This window comes from Vigna unguiculata, chromosome 1 (genome assembly GCF_037176805.1).
Source record: "Vigna unguiculata cultivar grain cowpea cultivar isolate G323 ecotype 2 chromosome 1, ASM3717680v1, whole genome shotgun sequence".
NCBI lineage: Eukaryota > Viridiplantae > Streptophyta > Magnoliopsida > Fabales > Fabaceae > Vigna > Vigna unguiculata.
Genome location: NC_140792.1, coordinates 36,810,883 through 36,836,746, shown reverse-complemented (window position 1 = coordinate 36,836,746; position 25,864 = coordinate 36,810,883). Strand labels below are relative to the sequence as shown.

General features: G+C 36.1%; 3 protein-coding genes, 1 non-coding gene and 1 pseudogene across 4 annotated transcripts; 2 read left to right on the top strand and 3 right to left on the bottom strand.

Moving 5' to 3' along the window:
- The first annotated feature begins 1,105 nt into the window (after positions 1–1,105).
- On the top strand, positions 1,106–6,795 carry LOC146888943 (uncharacterized; annotated as a pseudogene).
- Positions 1,708–1,816, bottom strand: LOC146888944 (small nucleolar RNA R71). The gene has a single exon (XR_014984862.1). It is a non-coding gene; the product is annotated as a small nucleolar RNA R71 (small nucleolar RNA).
- A 1,456-nt stretch (positions 6,796–8,251) lies between the features above and the next one.
- LOC114171515 (elongation factor Tu, mitochondrial-like) lies at positions 8,252–11,616 on the bottom strand. Its single transcript, XM_085666799.1, has 9 exons — positions 11,450–11,616; positions 11,218–11,300; positions 11,049–11,141; positions 10,889–10,963; positions 10,339–10,443; positions 10,145–10,235; positions 9,818–10,023; positions 8,983–9,066; positions 8,252–8,614 (listed from the first exon to the last, which is right to left on the bottom strand). The coding sequence occupies exons 1-9, from the start codon at positions 11,586–11,588 to the stop codon at positions 8,252–8,254; spliced, it is 1,239 nt and encodes a 412-aa protein (XP_085522925.1). The 5' UTR covers positions 11,589–11,616.
- A 4,302-nt stretch (positions 11,617–15,918) lies between these two features.
- Positions 15,919–17,052, top strand: LOC146888942 (uncharacterized). Its single transcript, XM_085672202.1, has one exon. It carries the CDS (start codon positions 15,919–15,921, stop codon positions 17,050–17,052), a length of 1,134 nt encoding a protein of 377 aa, XP_085528328.1.
- Positions 17,053–19,835: 2,783 nt separating this feature from the next.
- On the bottom strand, positions 19,836–23,272 carry LOC146888941 (elongation factor Tu, mitochondrial-like). The gene is made up of 10 exons (XM_085666796.1): positions 23,091–23,272; positions 22,902–22,977; positions 22,733–22,825; positions 22,573–22,647; positions 22,026–22,130; positions 21,832–21,922; positions 21,505–21,710; positions 20,670–20,753; positions 19,954–20,301; positions 19,836–19,901 (listed from the first exon to the last, which is right to left on the bottom strand). Exons 1-10 carry the CDS (start codon positions 23,270–23,272, stop codon positions 19,836–19,838), a joined length of 1,326 nt encoding a protein of 441 aa, XP_085522922.1.
- Between the last annotated feature and the right edge of the window lie 2,592 nt (positions 23,273–25,864).

Genomic DNA, 25,864 nt, shown 5'->3' with positions numbered 1-25,864 from the left:
AATTTTCGCTTAGTGAATTATTATCTAGTGGATTGAGACAAGGCAGGGTTGGTGTTAATTTGGTGGCCTATGATAAGTGAAATTGCGTTTGAATCAGGGATGTCAATACGGTTTTATTCACTGTAGCATTTAAATTAATCTATTGATTAGCATTCTGAATCTGTCTGCCAACCCCCCTCCCCCTTGTGTTTTATTGTTGTGTTCATCTGGAAAATTGGCTTTGAATGAAAATATTGGTCGTTGGGAGACGACTTGGTTCACTTTCATGTAATGCATTTAATATGTTTTAATTTGGTGGGGTACGGCCTCTATCAAATTTGGCGCCGTTGCCGGGGACCAATTGTTTCGTTCAAAGTAAAATTTTCAATGTGTTTGTGTTCTGTGTTTTGGTGTGTGTGTAGTTCAAGTGTGGTTGAGTTGGTATATATTCATTGTGATGTTAATGTTGTGTTAAGTTCAGTGGTTGTTTCCATTCCTGTGTGTTTCTGTTTAGTGTAGTGAATAGTGTCGCAGCGCGCATGAATAGTGTCATTTGTAGTAGTGAATAGTGTTTGAATAGTGTCCGAATCTGGCATTTAACTTCTGGATTTTTGTTTTGGTAGCTACGGAGCTTGTTTTAACTTGAAATTTTTTTTCCCCACTTCTAAGACGTTGAACTTGATAGGAAAAATAGCTAGAGCAATTGGTATGGTCTGAGTTAAGAGATTCAAAAAAATTTTGGACTGATTTTAAGTGAAACTTCAAAGGACCATAACTTTTGCTCTGGTTATCAGAATCACTATTATTTTATATGGATTTCGGGTAGAATTTGATTTCCTACCTTGTCGTAACCGGCTTTGCCGGTTTGCAAAATCAGATTCTCCAGAAAATGCCATTTTCTACATTTCAGCAATGTTTTTTGTGATTTTTCTTCATTTTTCTTACTTTTGAAAAATTGTTAAAAATACTTGTGCTTTGAGTTTTGATCTGATTTTTTTTTGTGCTTCTGTTTGACCACTCAAAGGAATATCCTACCAATTTTCAAGTCATTTGAAGGTCGTTTGAGTATACTTGTAGTTATACCCTTTGTTATGCCAATATCACTACAATTAGTGCTTTTTAGTGCATGACTAGGGGAAACCCAAGTGAATTACAACCATTTGACCCTGAAATTGATAGGACATTCCACAGAGGAAGTAGGCATCTTAGGAATCCATCTTTGCATGCTGAATATTCAGTGACTTTTCCTGATTCTTCTGATTCTCATCACATTCCTGACACTCCTCATTCCTTGCATTCTGAGCATACTGTTTATTCTGAGCATTTTCATACTGATAACATGGCTCAACCTCCTCCACCTCCTCCACATCATGAGAGAACCATGAGTGAGCTCACTGCACCAGAGTTCACTTATGATAGTTTATGCATACAATACCCTGAGGAGGAGGTTCCATATGTGCTGAAAACTGGTTTAATACACTTGTTGCCAAAGTTTCATGGTCTTGCAGGTGAGGACCCGTGCAAACACTTGAAGCAGTTTCATGTCGTCTGTTCCACCATGAAGCCTGCAGATGTACAAGAGGACCATGTATACTTGAATGCTTTCCCTCATTCTTTGGAGGGTAATGCGAAAGACTGGCTGTACTACCTAGCACCCAGGTCCATCACAAGCTGGGATGACCTTAAGAGATTGTTCCTTGCCAAGTTCTTTCCTGCTTCAAGGACAACAGCCATACGGAAGGAGATTTCTGGCATCAAGCAGCAATCTGGGGAGACCCTTTATGAGTACTGGGAGAGGTTCAAGAATCTCTGTTCAAGCTGTCCACACCATCAGATTTCTGAACATCTCCTTCTGCAGTATTTTTATGAAGGCTTGCACCACATGGATCGAAATATGATTGATGCCGCAAGTGGTGGTGCCCTTGGTAACATAACCCCAGCTGCAGCCAGGCAACTGATAGAAAACATGGCTTCAAATTCTCAACAATTTGGCACAAGGAGTGATGCCATAGTTGTTAGAGGTGTACATGATGTAGGGGCAGCCGAGTACACAAAGAAGTTGGAAAGTAAGATTGATGCTCTTACCTCACTTGTCAATCAACTTGCTTCCAATCAGAGAGCTCCAGCTGCAAGAGTTTGTGGCCTTTGTACATCTGTTGATCACTTTACAGACTCTTGCCCAGCGTTGCAACAACAGGCTGTTGCTGCTGCTTCTTCTTCTACACCAGTGGATACGCCTCAGGCCTATGCAGCAAATATTTTCAACAATAGGCCCCAACATCAACAACAGAACCATGATTTGTCAACAAACAGATATAATCCAGGATGGAGGAATCACCCTAATTTGAGATGGGGAAACCAGGGTAACCAGCAGCCTCAACAATTTCAAAATGTGCAACCCCCTCCACAACAAAGAGTTGCACCTGCACCACAAGCTGCTCCTGTTCCACCTCTACCACACCAGCTCCTGCTGTAGCACCTGCACCTTCTTCTTCTACTTCATTGGAGGAGTTAGTCAGGATGGTGACCCTTCAAAATATGCAATTTCAGCAGGAGACTAGGGCCTCAATCCAGAGTTTGACAAATCAAATGGGGCAGATGGCCACTCAGCTAAACCAGGCACAGGCTCAGAATTCTGACAAGCTTCCATCACAGACGGTGGAAAATCCGAGGAATGTGAGTGCCATTACATTAACATCTGGGAAGAACATTGAAGTTCCCACTCCTGAGCCTACACCTCCAAAGGAAGCCGACCCTGCCAAACTTCAGAGAAAGCGTGATGCTCATGCAGCTGGTCCTTCCACATTTGGTGCGACTTCTACACCTTCCACCTCTACTTCTGCACCTTCCATACCTCTTCCTTTCCCACCAAGAGCCATTCCAAGCAAAAAGATGGAAGAGGTTGACAGGGAGATCTTGGAAACTTTTAGGACGGTGGAGGTGAACATACCTCTGTTGGATGCCATAAAACAAATTCCCAGATATGCAAAGTTCTTGAAGGAGCTATGCATGCACAAAAGGAGGCTAAAAGGAAACGAAAAGATCAGCATGGGCAGAAACGTGTCAGCATTGATAGGTAAATCTGTTCCTCAGATTCCTGAGAAGTGCAAGGACCCAGGTACATTTTGTGTACCTTGCATCATAGGTAACAATAAATTTGAAAATGCAATGCTTGATCTTGGTGCTTCAATAAATGTAATGCCTCTATCTATTTTTAAATCTCTTTCACTTGGACCCCTGCAACCTACGGGTGTGGTGATTCAGTTGGCAAATATAAGTGTTGCCCACCCCGCAGGTTTGGTTGATGATGTTTTGGTTCGTGTTGGTGAATTGATTTTCCCTGCTGATTTTTACATTCTTGATATGGAAGAGGGATTTTCACATGGTTCTGCACCCATCATTTTAGGCAGACCATTTTTGAAAACTGCACGAACCAAAATTGATGTCCATGCAGGTACTTTGTCCATGGAGTTTGATGATATTGTTGTGCGATTCAACATTCTGGATGCCATGAAACATCCTTCTGAGGATCATTCTGTTTTTCACGTGGATATTATTGATGATGTTGTTGATGGATTGATCTCTGATTTCCACTCTTTGCATGCATTTAAACATTCATTTGTGTCTGAGTTGTCTGAATTTGCATGCATTGATGATTTTGATTCTGATTCTAATTCTGATTCTAATGATGCTGAATATGATGTGGATAATGTTGAATCTACTGAGTTTCACTCTCTGGATGTTGTACCTATTGACTTTGATGTTATACAATCAGGTTGCACTAACCATGTTGCAGGAAGTACATACGCATCTGATTGTTATGCTCAGGTACAGGTTGTGGAACCCATTTCTCCCTCCCCTCTGGTTCCTGATATTCAGCCAGCATCCAGTACTCCAGAGTTGAAACCACTGCCAGACAACCTCAAGTATGTCTACTTAGAGGAGGAGGACAAACTACCTGTCATCATTTCCACCTCCCTCACTGCTGAACAAGAGCAGAGGTTGTTGCAAGTTCTTAAGAAGCATAAGAAGGCAATTGGATGGACATTGGCTGACATCCTTGGTATTAGCCCATCAACATGCATGCACAGGATATTGTTGGAAGATGGAGCAAAGCCAGTGAGACAGCCACAGAGGCGACTCAACCCTGTCATCTCGGATGTTGTAAAGAAGGAGGTGACCAAGCTTCTACAAGCTGGGATCATCTACCCCATTTTTGACAGTCAGTGGGTTAGCCCCATCCATGTTGTTCCAAAGAAGACTGGCCTCACTGTAGTCAAGAACGAAAAAGAGGAGCTAATTCCAACAAGAGTGCAAAACAGTTGGAGGGTTTGCATTGACTACAGAAGGCTAAATCAAGAAACCAGAAAAGACCACTTCCCCCTGCCTTTTATTGATCAGATGCTTGAGCGCTTGGCAGGTAAGTCCCATTATTGCTTTCTTGATGGGTTTTCTGGTTATTTTCAAATTTGTATTGCACCTGAGGACCCTGAAAAAACCACATTCACCTGCCCCTTTGGCACTTTTGCCTATAGGAGGATGCCGTTTGGCCTATGCAATGCCCCTGGCACATTCCAGCGGTGCATGCTTAGCATTTTTAGTGATTTTCTTGAAAAATGCATAGAGGTGTTTATGGACGACTTTACTGTATATGGGTCCTCATTTGATGCATGTTTGGATAGTTTGGATAGAGTTTTAAACAGGTGCATCCAATCTAACCTTGTTCTCAATTTTGAGAAATGTCATTTCATGGTAGAACAAGGCATAGTATTGGGGCACATAATTTCAAAAAAGGGCATTGAAGTTGACCCTGCCAAGATCTCAATTATTTCACAATTGCCTTACCCCTCTTCTGTGCGAGAGGTTCGTTCTTTTCTTGGCCATGCAGGGTTTTACAGGCGCTTCATTCAAGACTTCAGTAAGAAGGCCCTCCCACTGTCTAACCTACTGCAAAAAGATGTTGACTTCATCTTTGATGAAGGATGCAAAGAGGCTTTTGATTGCCTCAAGAAGGCCTTGACCACAACTCCAATCATTCAGGCGCCCGACTGGACAGCCCCATTTGAGCTTATGTGTGATGCATCCAACTATGCATTAGGGGCTGTTCTAGCTCAAAGGATTGATAAGCAGCCGAGGGTAATCTACTACGCCTCCAGGACATTAGATGCTGCCCAAGCAAACTATACCACAACAGAAAAAGAGCTCCTTGCGGTAGTTTTTGCACTTGAAAAGTTTCGATCTTATCTGCTTGGTTCTCCTATTGTTGTGTTTACTGACCATGCAGCTCTTAAGTACCTGTTGAAGAAGGCAGAATCAAAACCTCGGCTGATAAGATGGATGCTCTGGCTCCAAGAATTTGATTTGGAGATCCGTGATAGGAGCGGAGCACAAAACCTGGTTGCAGACCACCTAAGCAGGATTGAGAGGTCTACTGATGATGCTGCTACACCGATCCGGGATGACTTTCCCGATGAAAGTTTGTTGACACTCTCTACTTCTTCCTCACCTTGGTTTGCTAACATTGTTAATTATCTTGCTGCTTCTATTTTTCCTCCCCTAGCATCCAGAGCTCAATGTGATAAACTCAAGAGCGATGCTAGGTATTACATTTGGTATGACCCCTATCTGTGGAAAATGTGCAGTGATCAGGTTACCAGGAGATGCATTCCGGACCATGAGATTGACTCGGTCCTCAAATTTTGTCATTCATCTGCACCTGGTGGTCACCTTGGCACACAAAGGACAGCTCGCAAGGTGCTAGATTGTGGATTTTATTGGCCCACCATCTTCAAGGATGCGTGGAGGATATGTAGCACGTGTGAGGAATGCCAACGAGCAGGAGGAGCCATTTCCTGGAGACAACAGATGCCTCAACAACCCATGCTATTTTGTGAGGTGTTTGACGTCTGGGGTATAGATTTCATGGGCCCTTTCCCTGTCTCTTTTGGTTTCACTTACATCTTGCTTGCTGTTGATTATGTTTCAAAATGGGTGGAAGCCAAACCCACTAGAACTAATGATGCTCGAGTTGTTGTGGACTTTGTTAGGTCTCACATATTTTGCAGGTTTGGAATTCCTCGAGCTATTGTTAGTGACCAAGGCACCCATTTTTGCAACAGATCCTTGGGGGTTTTGCTTCAAAAGTACGGGGTTGTGCAAAAACTTTCTACACCATATCACCCCCAAACTAATGGGCAAGCCGAGATCTCAAATAGAGAAATCAAGAGGATCTTGGAGAAGATTGTGCAGCCCAACAGGAAGGATTGGAGCAATAGACTTGAGGATGCTCTATGGGCTCACAGGACTGCTTACAAGGCACCTATAGGGATGTCTCCTTATCGGGTTGTCTTTGGTAAGCCATGCCACCTTCCAGTGGAGATAGAGCATCGAGCCTACTGGGCTGTCAAGTCATGCAACTTCTCTCTTGATCAAGTTGGGGAGGAAAGGAAGCTGCAGTTGAACGAGTTGGATGAGATCCGTTTGGAGGCATATCAGAACTCTATGTTCTACAAGGAGAAGACCAAGAGATTCCATGATAGCTCCATTGCTAGAAAGGAGTTTGTTGTTGGTCAGCAAGTTTTACTGTATAACTCCAGACTTGGACTCATGGGGGGTAAGTTGAGATCAAAGTGGATTGGTCCTTTTGTTGTCACTAATGTTTATCCTTATGGTGCAGTTGAAATCAAAAGCCAGTCCACAGATAAGAGCATCAAAGTGAATGGGCATCGTCTTAAGCCATTACTCAGCAATCCTGCCTTGGTGGATACTGTTGTGGAGGAAACTTCCCTGCTTGACCCCACTGCTATTTCACCATGATTCAGGGAGTTTTCTTTCCCTTTCTTTCTCCTTCTTCTTTACTTTTATTGCACTTGTCCAGGTCTGTCCGTCTGTTGTTGTTTCCGTTTGTTTGTTTCATTTTTGTTAATTAGTGTTAGTTAGTGTGTTATGTTTTTGCTTTCTGTTTGGAACACTCATTTCACTCTTGGAGGATGAGTTGTTGGTTATTCTGTGAACTGTTATCCTTGCTTTGTCTTTGCATGTCAACTTGCTTTTGGAATTAGTTTACCCTGTGTAAGAATTTGAGCCACTCTCTGTTCTTTGATTGTGTGATATATGCCTCTTGAATGCTTGCACAGTGGCCTTGGCTTGACTCTTTCTGAATGCCTTTCTGATTCACATGCATGTTGGGATATGATTTAGGCAATTTTGTTCTGTGAGCCTACAACCAGATGAGCCTACCTTGAACTGTTTCCGTTGATACCCCTTTTTGAGCCTGCATACCCTTTCATTGTTTTACAGCTCATTACAAGCCCTTAGCCTGAAAAACCATGATTATTCCTACCTTAGGAAATTTTGGAGCTTTGGAATTGTTTTGGGAATGGGTGCTCAATTAAGTGTGGTCGCGCACAACAAGTGTGGTTGTGCGCGCACTTGTTGTTGGTTCTTGGAATTGCTCATTTGTACACCAAAGTGGGATTTCAAAATTGTTGTTTCTCTGTATGTTCTCTGTATAGAAAAAAAAAGAAAGAAAAAGAAAAAAAAAAGAAAAGAAAAGAGAATAAAGAAAAGAAATAAAAAGGAGTTTGGATTTGAGCATTGTGTGAGAACCGAAGTTGGAAGTGTTGGTGTTTGGGATTACTTTCATGATTGATTGAGACTTATTACCCACTGCTCCTCTATTTCCTTGGTTGCTTAGCTACTTATCCATATGTTCCACACCTTGTCCTCAGCCCCATTACAACCTTGAAAAGTCCTTCTGATCTTGACCTGCATGTGTTTCTGGTTTGGTTGTTCGTTCTAGAGGCTTGCCAAGTCTGTTTGATGTTTGTTTTTCAAGGGTGCTTTGAGAGTAAACAGTAGCATAGAGATTTGAGTGATACAGTGCATATTTCGTGAGGTTATGTTGCTTTCAATTCTCTCCTTAAGCTGAACTGAGTACTTGACATGTTTTGAACTGCTTGGATGATGTTCACGGATACCTTGCAGCTTTGAATCCTTCTGTGTTAGATGTGTTTCCATTTGTCTGTGTCGAGTCCGTTTGTCATGTGTCTGTTTGTCTTGTGGCTTTTTGTCTCTCTTGTTATGTTTGTGATGTCCTTGCTTTGCTTTACTCTTTAATTTTGCCCAGGAGTGCAAAAGGGTAAGTATGGTCGATTTTGATGAGTCATTATTTTCTTCTATTCCACTAGCCTTTGTGCACCCATATACCTTGCATCGAACACTTTTCAAACCAACCTGCATCATGGAACAAGAACTCATCATGTTCAAAGGTTCATGGAAAGGCAACAAGAGTTGCTTCAAGTGAAGTTGGATATGATCCAAGGATGAGGTGGCGTGCTGCTAATCCAGCAGTAGAGACCACACGCGCTTGGAAGGGACAACATGGTCGTGCGGCGAACTCAGATAACACCTCACTTGATAACGATGAAACTTTCAACAGTTTCATTCGACGTGCCAAGGGTAAACTTAGAACCGTGTCCCACATCGGTCGGGAGCAGAGCAACGTTACACCTGTACCACTACGAGATGATGACGAGGCTAATGCTAGGGATAACCTAAACGACCAGTTTTCGAATTTTATCAAGAGTTCGAAGAAGAAGTTGAGAAGTACATCAAGCATGAGGAAGCATGGTTCCTTCAACAGACGGTGACCATTGATAAACTAGGGAACCTCAAAGAGAGTGATTTGACATGTGGGTCCATCCAATATTCTGTTATATATACTGCATGAAAATAAGATCCTAAGCCATGCAAGCATTATTATACTTTACATTTTTTTCTATTTCAAGCACAGTAAATGTGAAATGTTTATTTGGGGGGAATAATTTTGACTGGTTTATTGTTTGTTTGTAAGAAATTAATATAAATTGATGTTTTGTCTTTAATGAAAGGTTTCTGATTAATCTGTAGTGTTTTTATTGAAAGAATAATTAATATCAGTTTATTAACAGGAAGGATCAAAGGGCAGCTATATATAGGAAATGACTCAATGAACATACATACCTGCATTAGACCCAACACCTCTACTTCTTCACCGACTTTAATGACGCCTTGTTCAACACGGCCAGTGGCAACTGTTCCACGTCCCTTCATCACAAATGAAAAATATAAAGCAGCTGAAATGATGGAAACCATTGCCCCCATATTTATTTATGTCCATACAATCCAATATATGTAATGAAACAAATGCAGATTTTGAGAGAACTAAGTGTTGAAAATAGAAATTTTGATATTCTCTTTAAGGAAAAAAAAACAATTATATGAGACAACAGTTTTTAAAGCACTATGTTAAGATTTAAATTACCACTGCGTCATATCATTACAAAGAGCAAGGCCGTAACAAATGCTACCTCCTTTCCTTTTTTATTCTTCAAAAACCCTAGACCGAATTAAGAATTTGAAATTTAAGATTTTGAAAGTTTATCCTTCACCTAACTAGAGATTTAGAAGAACAAGAAAGAATTTGTTAAAGTGACCACAGTTACAAAGATGACCGATATTATAAACATCTATTCCACATATGCTCCAGTGTTCATAATCCCATCTGCTTATGATGTTAAGCACATCAATAATTGCTGTAGTTTGAGTGAACTGAAGGAGCATATAAGGAATTTAAAGCAATTTTAACGTAAACAGAATAGTAATAAATAGTACTTCTTAAACAGTGGCGTTACCTAAACGGTGTTTATACTGGAGCAGATGGAAAGTGATAGAACATGATAAAAACACAAGACCTACATTACAAATTGTAACAATTTTATAACTGAGGCCATCTTTACTTCAATGAATCTGCTTGCTTCAAAAATTAACCCAAAAAATAAAGTTCAGGTCCTTTTACCTGAATTGAGAACACATCTTCAATTGGCATTAGGAAGGGCTTGTCAAGTTGGCGAACAGGGTCAGGAATGTATGCATCTACAGCATCCATTAATGTTAGAATGGCCTGTCTTCCAATCTCGTCATTTGTACCCTGTAAAGCAAACAACGCTGAACCTCTAATGATCGGGATTTCATCCCCAGGGAACTTGTAGAAGCTCAGTAGCTCTGCAAAAAACATTATCATAAAAACACATTTTAGCAAACACAAAGATTACAGAAACTTAAGCAGGTTTATTCATTTTGTGAGCATGGACAAGAGAAGAGAAGCCTTAGAGAAACACCCTACCACGTAACTCCATTTCTACAAGCTCTAACAACTCTGGATCATCAACAACATCAACTTTATTTAGAAAGCAAACAAGAGATGGCACACCAACCTGCATAATACATTTAAAGATAAAATATGTCAATCTAGAAGTAAGGAGAAAGGTGTAGACGTTCTAGGTATATATATACAAACCACATCAGTAGAATACCTACTTGGCGAGCAAGAAGAATGTGCTCCTTGGTTTGAGGCATTTGTCCATCAGGTGCAGATACAACAAGTATACCACCATCCATTTGCGTAGCTCCCGTAATCATATTCTGAAAAAAAAACAACAGACAATTATAAAGCATACAGTGAACAAGAATTAATTTGTTATTTAAACTAAATAAAACCATTAGATAAACCATCTAGTAAGTACATCAAGGCAAGCTGGAATGCTAAACCCACCAGCATTCATGGAAAATAGGAATCTGACAAATGCAGTTGTTGCCAATATACAGTGTAATCAATACCTATAAAATATATTTTGTTACAAACTAAACTACTTCCAAATTCCTAGCATAAATTTTCCATCTCATTTTGAAAAGAAGGTCAGGCTACACAAGCACCAAAATATGCTAAATTCCACAATTAACTATTATACAAGGTAAAATTGCTTAAATTTGTTCGCCACAACTTAACCACCCAGCTTCCGTTAGGCAATTGATAACTCCAATAAAAAAAAACATTCTTAGAGAAACTAAACCAAATTCGAAAGCTTACTTTAACATAATCCGCGTGTCCAGGGCAGTCCACATGCGCATAATGTCGTTTTGCAGTCTCATACTCCACATGAGCCTGAAAACCGAAATATAGAGCAAGCATACATATCAACAGAAAACAACACAATCGATTTCAAGACCAAAAGAGTGCGATTCCATACCGTTGCAATGGTGATTCCTCTCTTCTTCTCTTCAGGAGCCTTGTCAATTTCATCAAAGGCCACAGCCTTAGCCTTCCCTTCATCCGCAAGCACCTGATCAAACCTAATTGAGTAATAAACACCAAAACATCCACCTCAACACACATTTAAACAAAGAGTGAATCAAGACCTTGGTGATTGCCGCAGTTAGCGTGGTCTTCCCATGATCCACGTGTCCAATAGTTCTGACATTAACGTGAGGCTTCTTGCAAAGTCAAACAATAAGATGAACAAAACAAGTAAAAGACATACTAATAACGATTACTGTTACTTGTATATTTTAAATTTTGCGACAAAAAAGAGAAAGCGAGAGTGTTACGTTCTGGTGAAAGTTGCCATGGATCTCCACCATGGATTGGAATTGAAAGAATAGAAGGAGGTGGAGATGGAGTCACTGGGAGTAGAGAGAGGAGAACGAGATACGGAAGAGTGGATTTGAGAGGCTAAGGGGAAGAGGCGGCGAGAAGTGGAAGAGGAGTGTCTGAGAAGAAGAGTGGCCATTGAAGAAGTGATGAGGAGAATGAAAAGCCCTAACTATGGAGTGCAGAGGCGAGGGTTTTAGGAGAAGGAAGACAAAAGCGAAGAGCAGTGAGTGCGAAGAGCGAGGGTTTTAGAATGGGCGCCCGACACCGACCTGTCATATTCGTGCGGCCCAATTTGAGCACTCTCATAATGTTTCGGAGCACATACATACTTCTTTTTTTCTGTTACAAATGTTTTTTTCTTCTTGCTCCGACAGAAAATATTTGAAGTGATTTTTATCTTATTGACTTAATTTAAAGTTTTAGATAAATGAATTAATTCGTGTCTGGTTTAACTTATTTAGTTAAATGGTATCTTTTGGTAAATTTTAGGTATATTTTATGAGAAATAATTCTGTTCGAGGTAGAAAAAATTATATATTAGGACAGGGTTATTCTGGTTCAAAAATTGACCATTTTTCTCTTTATTTTATTTTTTTTATGAAAATGCATTAACTTGTGATAAGTATAAATAAAATGAATAAATAAATTAAAAGATAATTTATGTAATATAGGTTTTACTTGTTTGTTTAGTATAGATGCTTTATATTCAACTTTTTTCATTTTGAGTCAACTCTAATTTTCTTTTCTTATTTTTTAAACGAATGTATAGATAGGAGTTTTATACTTTTAGTCGGTATTTCCTCTTTTGAATTTTTAAACGAATGTATATAATTGTTTCTTTGCTTAAAATCATTTGCTTTTGTCGATGAAATCATATAAAATAGTTACGTATTGTTGCTCTTTTGTAAGCAATAAAATATTTTCGATTTTAATGTTGTGATACTTTTCAATTAAATTTGTTTTTTAAGAAACTTTTAAAGGACAATGTTCTCTTTGCATCTTTTACTCCTTATCAATCTTTATTAGTATACTTTGACTTCAATTGAAGGGAGCCTAATGGTTGATTGGATGATTCAATTTCTATTTTAAACTCTCCTTTGGTTGATGGAAATATCATGGTGAAAGAAAAAAGAAAAATTTAATGATGGGAAGTTGCTTGATGATGGACAATCTCTATCTTGTACTTCTAAGATTTAGTTTTAGACATGTTCCTACAAAACTTAAGTGCTCATATTTTTGCACTATTATTTTGGTAGACTTCAAGATTTAATAATTTATAATATTTTTGTTGATGTTAATTTTTATTGTATATTTTCTTATCATACATATTAATATGTATGATACAAAAAATATGTAATAAATATCAATATCAACAAAAATATTATAAGTTATTAAATTACAAATTAAAACTTGATATAATGTATCAACTTATATTGAACTATGGATTATTTATAATATTATATATTAGAAAAAATGGTTAAAATTGAATTCCGATATATATATATATATATATATATATATATATATATATATATATATATATATATATATATATATATATATATATTAATAAATAAATAAAGGTTAAAGCTTCTAACTAGAACCTTGATCATGCAAAAAATTGTGTTAGGTGTACAAACAAATTTAATATTTATTTTATATAACTTAAATCTATATTTACCTGTATTTTTCTATTATATTTTCTTTTTTCCTTTTAATTTACAAAATTATTATCTCGTTGTAATATGATTTTTATTTTATATGATGGTGAAAATAACTATTCTTGTTTTTGTTTTTTGTGTATAGCTTTTTGTTCTCGATTCATTTGAACATATACTTTGCTGGTTGGATTTGTTATTTTGAGCCAATTCCTTCGAGAAATTGGCTTTCATACGAATCTTTGAAAACATGAAACAAATTAAAAGTAGAAAACAATTTATAAAATGTAATAGTTTTGCTTCGTATTGTTAATCACTTTGACTATACATTTAAATTTAGCACGATAGTGAATTGAAATTAATATTATCATTTTTAAAAACACTTTATGAACAATATTGATATAGTACAATTCGGTTAAAATAGTATAGTCCAAATTAAAATTAATATAGTTTGATTCAAAAATGTAATTAGAAAAAATGTTTGGTTCATAACAGTTGGTTCATATCGTTGTTCGGTTCACTAAATTCAGTTTAGTTTGTTAGAATAAAAGACAATTCAATTCAATTTGTTTGAATAAAATTAACGAAAATTTGTATGAATTAAATATAAAATATGTGACAATAATACTGACTTTGTATGTGGTAATGACACTTGCTTGACATATGACACTGCCATGTGTCATAATGTTGACTTGGATGTGAACAATTTTTTAAAATTTTTTAAAAAATTTAAAAAATAAAAAAAATAACGAAATGACACATGATTGTCGTTGTTCACTTTTGGTTAACAATTTAAATGTCGTCACAAAAAATAATCAAATTGATCATAATTTATATAAATATTTTAACACATAAAAAAAGTCACATCAGATTATAAGAGAAAATTGTCAAAATATCATTGTCCTTCATAAAAATATGACCAAATCGAAGAAAGAGAAACGAAACTTGGGACAAATGATGTCTTTAAGAATAAAAAAAATAATATTCTCTTCCCCCGACCTCTTCACCTTTTATCTACAACTTCCCTCTTTTCTTCAGAATTTGCTCATTCCTCGTGCTCATTGGAAGGTGTTGCGCTTTCCTATCACACAAAGGTGTTGTCTTCTTCCGGTGAAGTGTGGGCTGGCTTACGTTTGTGTGATGTCCGAAATTACCCATATCCTCGATTAATCCGGTTGGGCTGAATCCAGCCAAACCCGAATGTTGCTTAGCTCTAGGTGCAGAGCTGAACTTAGGGTTTTGTTGTTTGTTCCTTGGTCTTCTATCAATCCAACACATTTGATCCTTGCATAAACTTGGAAAGCTTAATAATTTAGGAGACAAACATGCTAGTTTATGAAAGCATAAATACAATGTAGGCATACACAAACTTAAACATAAAACATAAACCACAAAAGTGACTAACTCCTAATAAAGCAAATATTATTAAAAAAGTAAAACACCCATGTCACATCATAAAAATAAATAATTATAAATATATTTAAATAATGGTTTAACACATCTCAAGACATCTAATGCATCATCAATATTCTTTGGACAACAATATAAATAATATTAACTACTAAGAATATTTTGTTGTAACGACTAAACATTGATAATGAAGTATGTCAAACAACAAACCCATCTTATTCATCTTTGGATTGATTTATCATCAACCAAAACAAAACCTTCTAATTATCACATTTTACCATCACATGTATGTAATCTGGCCAAATATTAATTTTCTTTTGGAACAACCAATATTCGCATGATATACATAAACACTGATGTTTAACATTTTTCACTAACTATGATCATTAACTGCAAAAAGTATTAAACTTGAATATTTTGTTAACTTCTTGATTTAATTTACTCACAAAAAATATTAAACTACCAAAACATTGAATATTTTATTTATACTGAAACTAAATATTTATAGGTATTTATTTTAATACAAAAATTTTATCAGGTTTTTATCTTCTCCCACGCGCATGAACTAACCCCTAAACGGAATCTCTGCCGGCACACTTTAGAGCAAACCACAGCCATTGACGGCCAAAAAAAGGGCCTGGAAAATCAAATTGCCGCTTGCGAAGCCGCCGTCCCGAACCAGATCGCCGCCGTCGCGAGCCACCTACGCAAACACAACCAGATCGGTGTTGCGAGCCACCTCCGCTGCGACGAAACCAGAGCCAGCAGATGTCTCACGAAACCAGGCTGCCACAACGAACCACCACACGTTGACGAAGCCACGCGTTTCAGAACCACTGCGAATCAGATCGACGACGAGGGCACTTTCTGACGCGAAATCCCCATCACTGCGGCGCCGGCCACCACGCAGCCACCTGCGACAAAAAAAGCTGCCCGGAGAAGACGCGAAACCAGACGCGAACACACCTACATTGCGAGAATCCTCCACCTCCGTTCCAAACAGAACCGCAGGCCACCGTGACAGAAATCGATGTCGATTGCGCCAATGCGACAGCCACCACGGTACCTGCAAAAAACCAGACCAGACAGACCCCCGCGAAGCAACCCACCGTCGACGAGAACGCAACTTCAAGAAAGGGTTCAGTCTTCTTCATCGTGATTTGGCCGTGCTCAATGAAGAAGAAGGGTTTGAAATCCAAGCGAGAGACGAAAGGTTAAAGAAATTGGGGATTTAGGGTTCTTTGAAACCCTTGAGAATCAGATTTGGGGATTATCTTGATTAGGGCTGCCAACGTTTGGTGACTTCAAATTCGAAATAGACAACCTAAATAATACGTTATTTTTTGGTTGATTCTAAACAAAGCATTCATTCATCTACTATCTACGATCACAGAACTAATGCAGTCTCTCAAGTCACACCATGCTGTTTCATCTTCTCTTTTCAATCATGTCTCTTATCAGTCTATGACATTCTTCCTCTCTTTCTCAACCAAAAGTCGTTGCCTACACTTCAACGAAACCACTTCAATAATTGATTACCTGAATTCCGACTTGCAGTTCTCCAGAACCCAATCCCTTTATGTCTCCAAACGTGTTTCAGGGTTCAGATTCCCTCAAAACCCCTTATTAGTGCTCACTTTCTTCAAACAAATAGGCTTTTCCCAAAGCCAGATTCTCTCCCTGATTCGTCAAAGACCCCAGATACTGTTTACAAACGTTGAGAAAATCTTGAGACCCAAAATTCAGCTCTTTCAGATGTCTGGATTCCAGGGTTACGAGTTATGCAGCTTCATTTCAAAGAATCCCTCCATTTTGACTCATAGCTTGAAGAAAACATTGGTCCCCTCAGTTGAAGCTATTAGGAAAATTGTCTACGACCAGAAAGATTTTATTCTTGTTTTGCACAGATGTGGCTGGATACTCCCAAAGTACAAAAGAATTATGGAGAATGTCGTCTTCTTGGAGAGTTGTGGCATTCTTTGGACTCATCTTTCATTGCTACTCAAACTTCATCCAAGGCTTTTCGTTGCACAGCGGTCTACTATTGAAAACAATGTTTCTCGAGCTGTAGACTTGGGTTTCCGTGAAAATTCAAGAATGCTTGTCCATGCAATTCATACATTAAGTTGTTTGAGCGATAAAACATTTGAGAGAAAGTTGAAACTAATTAATTGTTTTGGTTTTTCGAAGGATGAGGGCCTGCAAATGTTCAAGAGAACCCCGACTTTGTTTAGAACATCAGAGAAGAAGTTGAAAGTTGGAATGAAATTCTTCTTGCATACAGTTATGCTGCCCAAGTCAGTCCTTATTCACCAGCCTAAGATTTTAATGTACAGCATGGAGGATCGCGTGCTTCCTCGATATAAAGTCTTCCAACTGTTGAAATCAAAAAATCTCTGCAAGAAAGTCCCCAGTTATATTCATGTGTTGTGCTTGTCTGAGGAGATGTTCTTGGACAAGTATATATCACAGTTCAGAGAAAATGCAGAGGAGTTATTAGTAGCATACAAGGGTCATTATCTGGAGGCATAACCATACCTTCAATTCTGTTTTTTCACTCTTCCGCAGGGTTCTAATACTGAAATTATTTAGATAGTGTTGTGCATAACCATGGAATGTCTCATTGTAGTAATGAAGATGGCTCGTTTATTGTATCTGTTTATTGATTATGCATCTTTCTTTCCCATGGTAATTTGGTGGTCATAAGAACCTTGGAAGATCCACACGAAAATAAGCAATCCACTTTGACTGCTCCTTTAAAGAGGTATGCAGAGTATACTTTTCTTGATCTTGTTGACTTGTTCCCCAACTGGGATATGCTCCAACGTTGAATTGTAAAATTAGCCTGTATTCATCTTCGAGCACCCTTGTTTAGCTTTTAAATCGCTGAGCATTAATTAGTCAAATTTGTATGTGCCTCAATAGGATTGATATCGAGTTTCCTTTTACTCCCTTCCACCTTCTACTATTAAGAGAGAAAAAATCAAGAAGAACGTGGGTTGCATTAGTAAATCTTAGGTGGTACTTGAAAGTTGAAACCATTGAGACATTATTATGCTGCTTTATTGTCAACGTTTAAGACTGCTTTTTTTTAATGGCTTTTCAATGAGGGACTAAAGGTATGCATCACTGCTTTCACTTGTTTATCACTGGAATATATTTGGTAGTATTTGAACTAAGCTAAAAAATGCCAAAATATAATCCCTTCAACTGCAGCTGCAACAAATCTTCTTACAATCTCTTTCACTTACAAGATGGACCATTCTTTGCTGTGACAGTTTCATCTTGTCACCTTGCAGTGGCCCTCCAGCCCCGTCTTATGATGTCCTGACTCAATAGCTAAACCTGAAAACAATCAAAGAAGAGTTCATATTTTGTATATTAATTCTGATGCATTATCTTTGAAGGTCCGCCTCATGATATTTTGTATCACTCTTCTGCAGGGTTGTTATATTATAATAGATAAATATTACAATAGACAACATATGTGTATAAGGACACACATTAAAAGAAATAATTATCTATTTATTTTAAAAATCAAATAATTTTAAAAATAATCTTTAGAAATACATACCGTGGGTTAAATCGATTCAATATAGAATTCGAGCATTTTAGAGATTTGTATGAAGATTTTAAATTTAAAAAACTAATAATACTATTTAAGAACTAAAATAATAATTTATTAGATATTAAAGGTTAGAGTTGAAATATATTTTTATTTTTACGGTAAATCAGTTTAATAATAAATCAAATGAATAAAATAATTATTCAGAGAAGTAATACTTTAAACATAATATATTCTTTAATAATTTATTAAATGACCAACTAATTATAAATTCTAAAATTATAAATTTAATATAATAATAAAACAAATAAAAAAATATTACTTCTCTAAATATAGGGAGCCCATTAACTATAATACAGTAACATTCGCAAGAAATTTTTTTTCTTCTAGTCTCTAAAATACGCCATTTCAAAGTATAGTTTATTGTTAACTCTACTTGGTTACATAGTGAACTAATTTTCAAGTCTTTTATTAATGGTGGTAAATTCAAAACCCCATTACCATTATGAAAAAGCAGATAAGTTCTTGCATGTGATTGTTAGGTGTAATAAAGTAGTTTCGAACCTTAGTGTAGTCAAAGTTCTCTCTAATAACAACCGTCCCACCTTAAAAAAACACTTACGGGAATCAGAAAAGCTGGTCCAGTATTTTGAATTTGAGTCAAAATAACTGGTTCTAGAAGTGTCAAGTTTGGTACATAATGGTTTGTTTTCTAAAAGATGGTGGTAGTGACATAAATCAGCGGTGGAACCGGGAAGAGTAAATGGATTAAGAAAGAAGAAATCTTTGGCGTGAGTTGAAAATTAGAACTTTGTTTCTTTCGAGCTGCATGACTTGGACTCGCTTTCCCCCCCTCTCTTTCTGTCTTTTGTGAAAGAACATGACAACGTTAAACTATCTATTAACTGAGATAAATGTGGAAGCAATACTCAACCAGCAACGTTAGATTGAGATAAATTTAACTACGGTTGATACACTACACCATGAACATGCAAAAATAAAATTCCAGAAACATATTCGTTTTAATGTTTGGTATGGTAGGAGCCACTTACATTCTGGCTCTCTGATTGTAATTTAAAATTCAACAAGTGCGATGAGTTGTTTAATTTCCACATAAAGACACACGAATAATAATTACCCATAACCACATAAGCATCTTATATATATGGGAATGACGTGATTCTTGCAAGCTGCAACTGAAACTTTTGTTTATTTCGCCAATTCTGAAGAAGGGTCCTCTTGGAATCTGATACCATCTAGCTGCTCCATGGAAAACTCTCATGTTTGTGAGGGTGGGAGAGGAAGATACTGATTTTTGATGAAAGAGATAAATGTTAATGTTTATTTTTTTTGCTTTTTATTATGATAATAACAGATAATTAAAACAGCAGTATACAATACTAACCATAGAATTATCAAGTACTTAAAGAAAATCTCTTCCTTTTATTTTATTTCCTTGAGAAGATTAGGACTAAGCCGTCAACTTTGGCCATGGTTCAATGTTACTGTATATACATCAGTACTTGGTTGTTTTGGAGTTTGACACCATTATATTCCGTGGAAAATTAGAAAAAGCTCTTCTTAATCGCTGTTCAGAATCTTAACTGGATAGCTCCTACGAAAAACAATTAGTCCTCATACACATACCTATTCAAAACATGTCACTATTTCTTTCTTATTTTAGTTCATAATCTTCCATTTACACCCTCATAACACACTATAAAACAAGTTACACTAACTCAACTTATAATCATTTGAGCTTAACCAAGTTTGTCGAGAAACCATATACCTTGCATCGAACACTTTTCAAACCAACCTGCATCATGGAACAGGAACTCATCATGTTCAAAGGTTCATGGAAAGGCAACAAGAGTTGCTTCAAGTGAAGCTGGATATGATCCAAGGATGAGGTGGCGTGCTGCTAATCCAGCAGTAGAGACCACACGCGCTTGGAAGGGACAACATGGTCGTGCGGCGAACTCAGATAACACCTCACTTGATAACGATGAAACTTTCAACAGTTTCATTCGACGTGCCAAGGGTAAACTTAGAACCGTGTCCCACATCGGTCGGGAGCAGAGCAACGTTACACCTGTACCACTACGAGATGATGACGAGGCTAATGCTAGGGATAACCTAAACGACCAGTTTTCGAATTTTATCAAGAGTTCGAAGAAGAAGTTGAGAAGTACATCAAGCATGAGGAAGCATGGTTCCTTCAACAGACGGTGACCATTGATAAACCAGGGAACCTCAAAGAGAGTGATTTGACATGTGGGTCCATCCAATATTCTGTTATATATACTGCATGAAAATAAGATCCTAAGCCATGCAAGCATTATTATACTTTACATTTTTTTCTATTTCAAGCACAGTAAATGTGAAATGTTTATTTGGGGGGAATAATTTCGACTGGTTTATTGTTTGTTTGTAAGAAATTAATATACATTGATGTTTTGTCTTTAATGAAAGGTTTCTGATTAATCTGTAGTGTTTTTATTGAAAGAATAATTAATATCAGTTTATTAACAGGAAGGATCAGAGGGCAGCTATATATAGGAAATGACTCAATGAACATACATACCTGCATTAGACCCAACACCTCTACTTCTTCACCGACTTTAATGACGCCTTGTTCAACACGGCCAGTGGCAACTGTTCCACGTCCCTTCATCACAAATGAAAAATATAAAGCAGCTGAAATGATGGAAACCATTGCCCCCATATTTATTTATGTCCATACAATCCAATATATGTAATGAAACAAATGCAGATTTTGAGAGAACTAAGTGTTGAAAATAGAAATTTTGATATTCTCTTTAAGGGAATAAAAACAATTATATGAGACAACAGTTTTTAAAGCACTATGTTAAGATTTAAATTACCACTGCGTCATATCATTACAAAGAGCAAGGCCGTAACAAATGCTACCTCCTTTCCTTTTTTATTCTTCAAAAACCCTAGACCGAATTAAGAATTTGAAATTTAAGATTTTGAAATTTTATCCTTCACCTAACTAGAGATTTAGAAGAACAAGAAAGAATTTGTTAAAGTGACCATAGTTACAAAGATGACCGGTATTATAAACATCTATTCCACATATGCTCCAGTGTTCATAATCCCATCTGCTTATGATGTTAAGCACATCAATAATTGCTGTAGTTTGAGTGAACTGAAGGAGCATATAAGGAATTTAAAGCAATTTTAACGTAAACAGAATAATAATAAATAGTACTTCTTAAACAGTGTCGTTACCTAAACGGTGTTTATACTGGAGCAGATGGAAAGTGATAGAACATGATAAAAACACAAGACTTACATTACAAATTGTAACAATTTTATAACTGAGGCCATCTTTACTTCAATGAATCTGCTTTCTTCAAAAATTAACCCAAAAAATAAAGTTCAGGTCCTTTTACCTGAATTGAGAACACATCTTCAATTGGCATTAGGAAGGGCTTGTCAAGTTGGCGAACAGTGTCAAGAATGTATGCATCTACAACATCCATTAATTTTAGAATGGCCTGTCTTCCAATCTCGTCATTTGTACCCTGTAAAGCAGACAACGCTGAACCTCTAATGATCAGGATTTCATCCCCAGGGAACTTGTGGAAGCTCAGTAGCTCTGCAAAAAACATTATCATAAAAACATATTTTAGCAAACACAAAGATTACAGAAACTTAAGCAGGTTTATTCATTTTCTGAGCATGGACAAGAGAAGAGAAGCCTTAGAGAAACACCCTACCACGTAACTCCATTTCTACAAGCTCTAACAACTCTGGATCATCAACAGCATCAACTTTATTTAGAAAGCAAACAAGAGATGGCACACCAACCTGCATAATACATTTAACGATAAAATATGTCAATCTAGAAGTAAGGAGAAAGGTGTAGACGTTCTAGGTATATATATACAAACCACATCAGTAGAATACCTACTTGGCGAGCAAGAAGAATGTGCTCCTTGGTTTGAGGCATTGGTCCATCAGGTGCAGATACAACAAGTATACCACCATCCATCTGGGCAGCTCCCGTAATTATATTCTGAAAAAAAAACAGACAATTATAAAGCATACAGTGAACAAGAATTAATTTGTTATTTAAACTAAATAAAACCATTAGATAAACCATCTAGTAAGTACATCAAGGCAAGCTGGAATGCTAAACCCACCAGCATTCATGGAAAATAGGAATCTGACAAATGCAGTTGTTGCCAATATACAGTGTAATCAATACCTATAAAATATATTTTGTTACAAACTAATCTACTTCCAAATTCCTAGCATAAATTTTCCATCTCATTTTGAAAAGAAGGTCAGGCTACACAAGCACTAAAATATGCTAAATTCCACAATTAACTATTATACAAGGTAAAATTGCTTAAATTTGTTCGCCACAACTTAGCCACCCAGCTTCCGTTAGGCAATTGATAACTCCAATAAAAAAAAACATTCTTAGAGAAACTAAACCAAATTTGAAAGCTTACTTTAACATAATCCGCGTGTCCAGGGCAGTCCACATGCGCATAATGTCGTTTTGCAGTCTCATACTCCACATGAGCCTGAAAACCGAAATATAGAGCAAGCATACATATCAACAGAAAACAACACAATCGATTGCAAGACCAAAAGAGTGCGATTCCATACCGTTGCAATGGTGATTCCTCTCTTCTTCTCTTCAGGAGCCTTGTCAATTTCATCAAAGGCCACAGCCTTAGCCTTCCCTTCATCCGCAAGCACCTGATCAAACCTAATTGAGTAATAAACACCAAAACATCCACCTCAACACACATTTAAACAAAGAGTGAATCAAGACCTTGGTGATTGCCGCAGTTAGCGTGGTCTTCCCATGATCCACGTGTCCAATAGTTCCGACATTAACGTGAGGCTTCCTGCAAAGTCAAACAATAAGATGAACAAAACAAGTAAAAGACATACTAATAACGATTACTGTTACTTGTATATTTTAAATTTTGCGACGAAAAAGAGAAAGCGAGAGTGTTACGTTCTGGTGAAAGTTGCCATGGATCTCCACCATGGATTGGAATTGAAAGAATAGAAGGAGGTGGAGGTGGAGTCATTGGGAGTAGAGAGAGGAGAACGAGATACGGAAGAGTGGATTTGAGAGGCTAAGGGGAAGAGGCGGCGAGAAGTGGAAAAGGAGTGTCTGAGAAGAAGAGTGGCCATTGAAGAAGTGATGAGGAGAATGAAAATCCCTAACTATGGAGTACAGAGGCGAGGGTTTTAGGAGAAGGAAGACAAAAGCGAAGAGCAGTGAGTGCGAAGAGCGAGGGTTTTAGAATGGGCGCCCGACACCGACCCGTCATATTCGTGCGGCCCAATTCGAGCACTCTCATAATGTTTCGGAGCACATACATACTTCTTTTTTTCTGTTACAAATGTTTTTTTCTTCTTGCTCCGACAGAAAATATTTGAAGTGATTTTTATCTTATTGACTTAATTTAAAGTTTTAGATAAATGAATTAATTCGTGTCTGGTTTAACTTATTTAGTTAAATGGTATCTTTTGGTAAATTTTAGGTATATTTTATGAGAAATAATTCTGTTCGAGGTAGAAAAAATTATATATTAGGACAGGGTTATTCTGGTTCAAAAACTGACCATTTTTCTCTTTATTTTATTTTTTTTATGAAAATGCATTAACTTGTGATAAGTATAAATAAAATGAATAAATAAATTAAAAGATAATTTATGTAATATAGGTTTTACTTGTTTGTTTAGTATAGATGCTTTATATTCAACTTTTTTCATTTTGAGTCAACTCTAATTTTCTTTTCTTATTTTTTAAACGAATGTATAGATAGGAGTTTTATACTTTTAGTCGGTATTTCCTCTTTTGAATTTTTAAACGAATGTATATAATTGTTTCTTTGCTTAAAATCATTTACTTTTGTCGATGAAATCATATAAAATAGTTACGTATTGTTGCTCTTTTGTAAGCAATAAAATATTTTCGATTTTAATGTTGTGATACTTTTCAATTAAATTTGTTTTTTAAGAAACTTTTAAAGGACAATGTTCTCTTTGCATCTTTTACTCCTTATCAATCTTTATTAGTATACTTTGACTTCAATTGAAGGGAGCCTAATGGTTGATTGGATGATTCAATTTCTATTTTAAACTCTCCATTGGTTGATGGAAATATCATGGTGAAAGAAAAAAGAAAAATTTAATGATGGGAAGTTGCTTGATGATGGACAATCTCTATCTTGTACTTCTAAGATTTAGTTTTAGACATGTTCCTACAAAACTTAAGTGCTCATATTTTTGCACTATTATTTTGGTAGACTTCAAGATTTAATAATTTATAATATTTTTGTTGATGTTAATTTTTATTGTATATTTTCTTATCATACATATTAATATGTATGATACAAAAAATATGTAATAAATATCAATATCAACAAAAATATTATAAGTTATTAAATTACAAATTAAAACTTGATATAATGTATCAACTTATATTGAACTATGGATTATTTATAATATTATATATTAGAAAAAATGGTTAAAATTGAATTCGGATATATATATATATATATATATATATATATATATATATATATATATATATTAATAAATAAATAAAGGTTAAAGCTTCTAACTAGAACCTTGATCATGCAAAAAATTGTGTTAGGTGTACAAACATATTTAATATTTATTTTATATAACTTAAATCTATATTTACCTGTATTTTTCTATTATATTTTCTTTTTTCCTTTTAATTTACAAAATTATTATCTCGTTTTAATATGATTTTTATTTTATATGATGGTGAAAATAACTATTCTTGTTTTTGTTTTTTGTGTATAGCTTTTTGTTCTCGATTCATTTGAACATATACTTTGCTGGTTGGATTTGTTATTTTGAGCCAATTCCTTCGAGAAATTGACTTTCATACGAATCTTTGAAAACATGAAACAAATTAAAAGTAGAAAACAATTTATAAAATGTAATAGTTTTGCTTCGTATTGTTAATCACTTTGACTATACATTTAAATTTAGCACGACAGTGAATTGAAATTAATATTATCATTTTTAAAAACACTTTATGAACAATATTGATATAGTACAATTCGGTTAAAATAGTATAGTCCAAATTAAAATTAATATAGTTTGATTCAAAAGTGTAATTAGAAAAAATGTTTGGTTCATAACAGTTGGTTCATATCGTTGTTCGGTTCACTAAATTCAGTTTAGTTTGTTAGAATAAAAGACAATTCAATTCAATTTGTTTGAATAAAATTAACGAAAATTTGTATGAATTAAACATAAAATATGTGACAATAATACTGACTTTGTATGTGGTAATGACACTTGCTTGACATATGACACTGCCATGTGTCATAATGTTGACTTGGATGTGAACAATTTTTTAAAATTTTTTAAAAAATTTAAAAAATAAAAAAAATCACGAAATGACACATGATTGTCGTTGTTCACTTTTGGTTAACAATTTAAATGTCGTCACAAAAAATAATCAAATTGATCATAATTTATACAAATTAATATTTTTTTAACTTAAAAAAATAAAATGATATTTTAACACAAAAAAAGTCACATCAGATTATAAGAGAAAATTGTCAAAATATCATTGTCCTTCATAAAAATATGACCAAATCGAAGAAAGAGAAACGAAACTTGGGACAAATGATGTCTTTAAGAATAAAAAAAATAATATTCTATTCCCCCGACCTCTTCACCTTTTATCTACAACTTCCCTCTTTTCTTCAGAATTTGCTCATTCCTCGTGCTCATT

What these genes read in the sequence shown, in the direction of transcription:
- LOC114171515 (XM_085666799.1), bottom strand. Translation starts at nt 11,588, where the DNA reads ATGGCCACTCTTCTTCTCAGACACTCCTCTTCCACTTCTCGCCGCCTC. An exon ending in TGTAGAAATGGAGTTACGTG is followed by an intron (nt 10,024 to 10,144) that starts GTAGGGTGTTTC and finishes TGTTTTTTGCAG; the next exon opens with AGCTACTGAGCTTCTACAAG. An exon ending in AAGATGTGTTCTCAATTCAG is followed by an intron (nt 9,067 to 9,817) that starts GTAAAAGGACCT and finishes TTTGTGATGAAG; the next exon opens with GGACGTGGAACAGTTGCCAC.
- LOC146888942 (XM_085672202.1), top strand. Translation starts at nt 15,919, where the DNA reads ATGCAGTCTCTCAAGTCACACCATGCTGTTTCATCTTCTCTTTTCAAT.
- LOC146888941 (XM_085666796.1), bottom strand. Translation starts at nt 23,272, where the DNA reads ATGGCCACTCTTCTTCTCAGACACTCCTTTTCCACTTCTCGCCGCCTC. An exon ending in ATGGCAACTTTCACCAGAAC is followed by an intron (nt 22,978 to 23,090) that starts GTAACACTCTCG and finishes TTGACTTTGCAG; the next exon opens with GAAGCCTCACGTTAATGTCG. An exon ending in TAACTGCGGCAATCACCAAG is followed by an intron (nt 22,826 to 22,901) that starts GTCTTGATTCAC and finishes AGGTTTGATCAG; the next exon opens with GTGCTTGCGGATGAAGGGAA.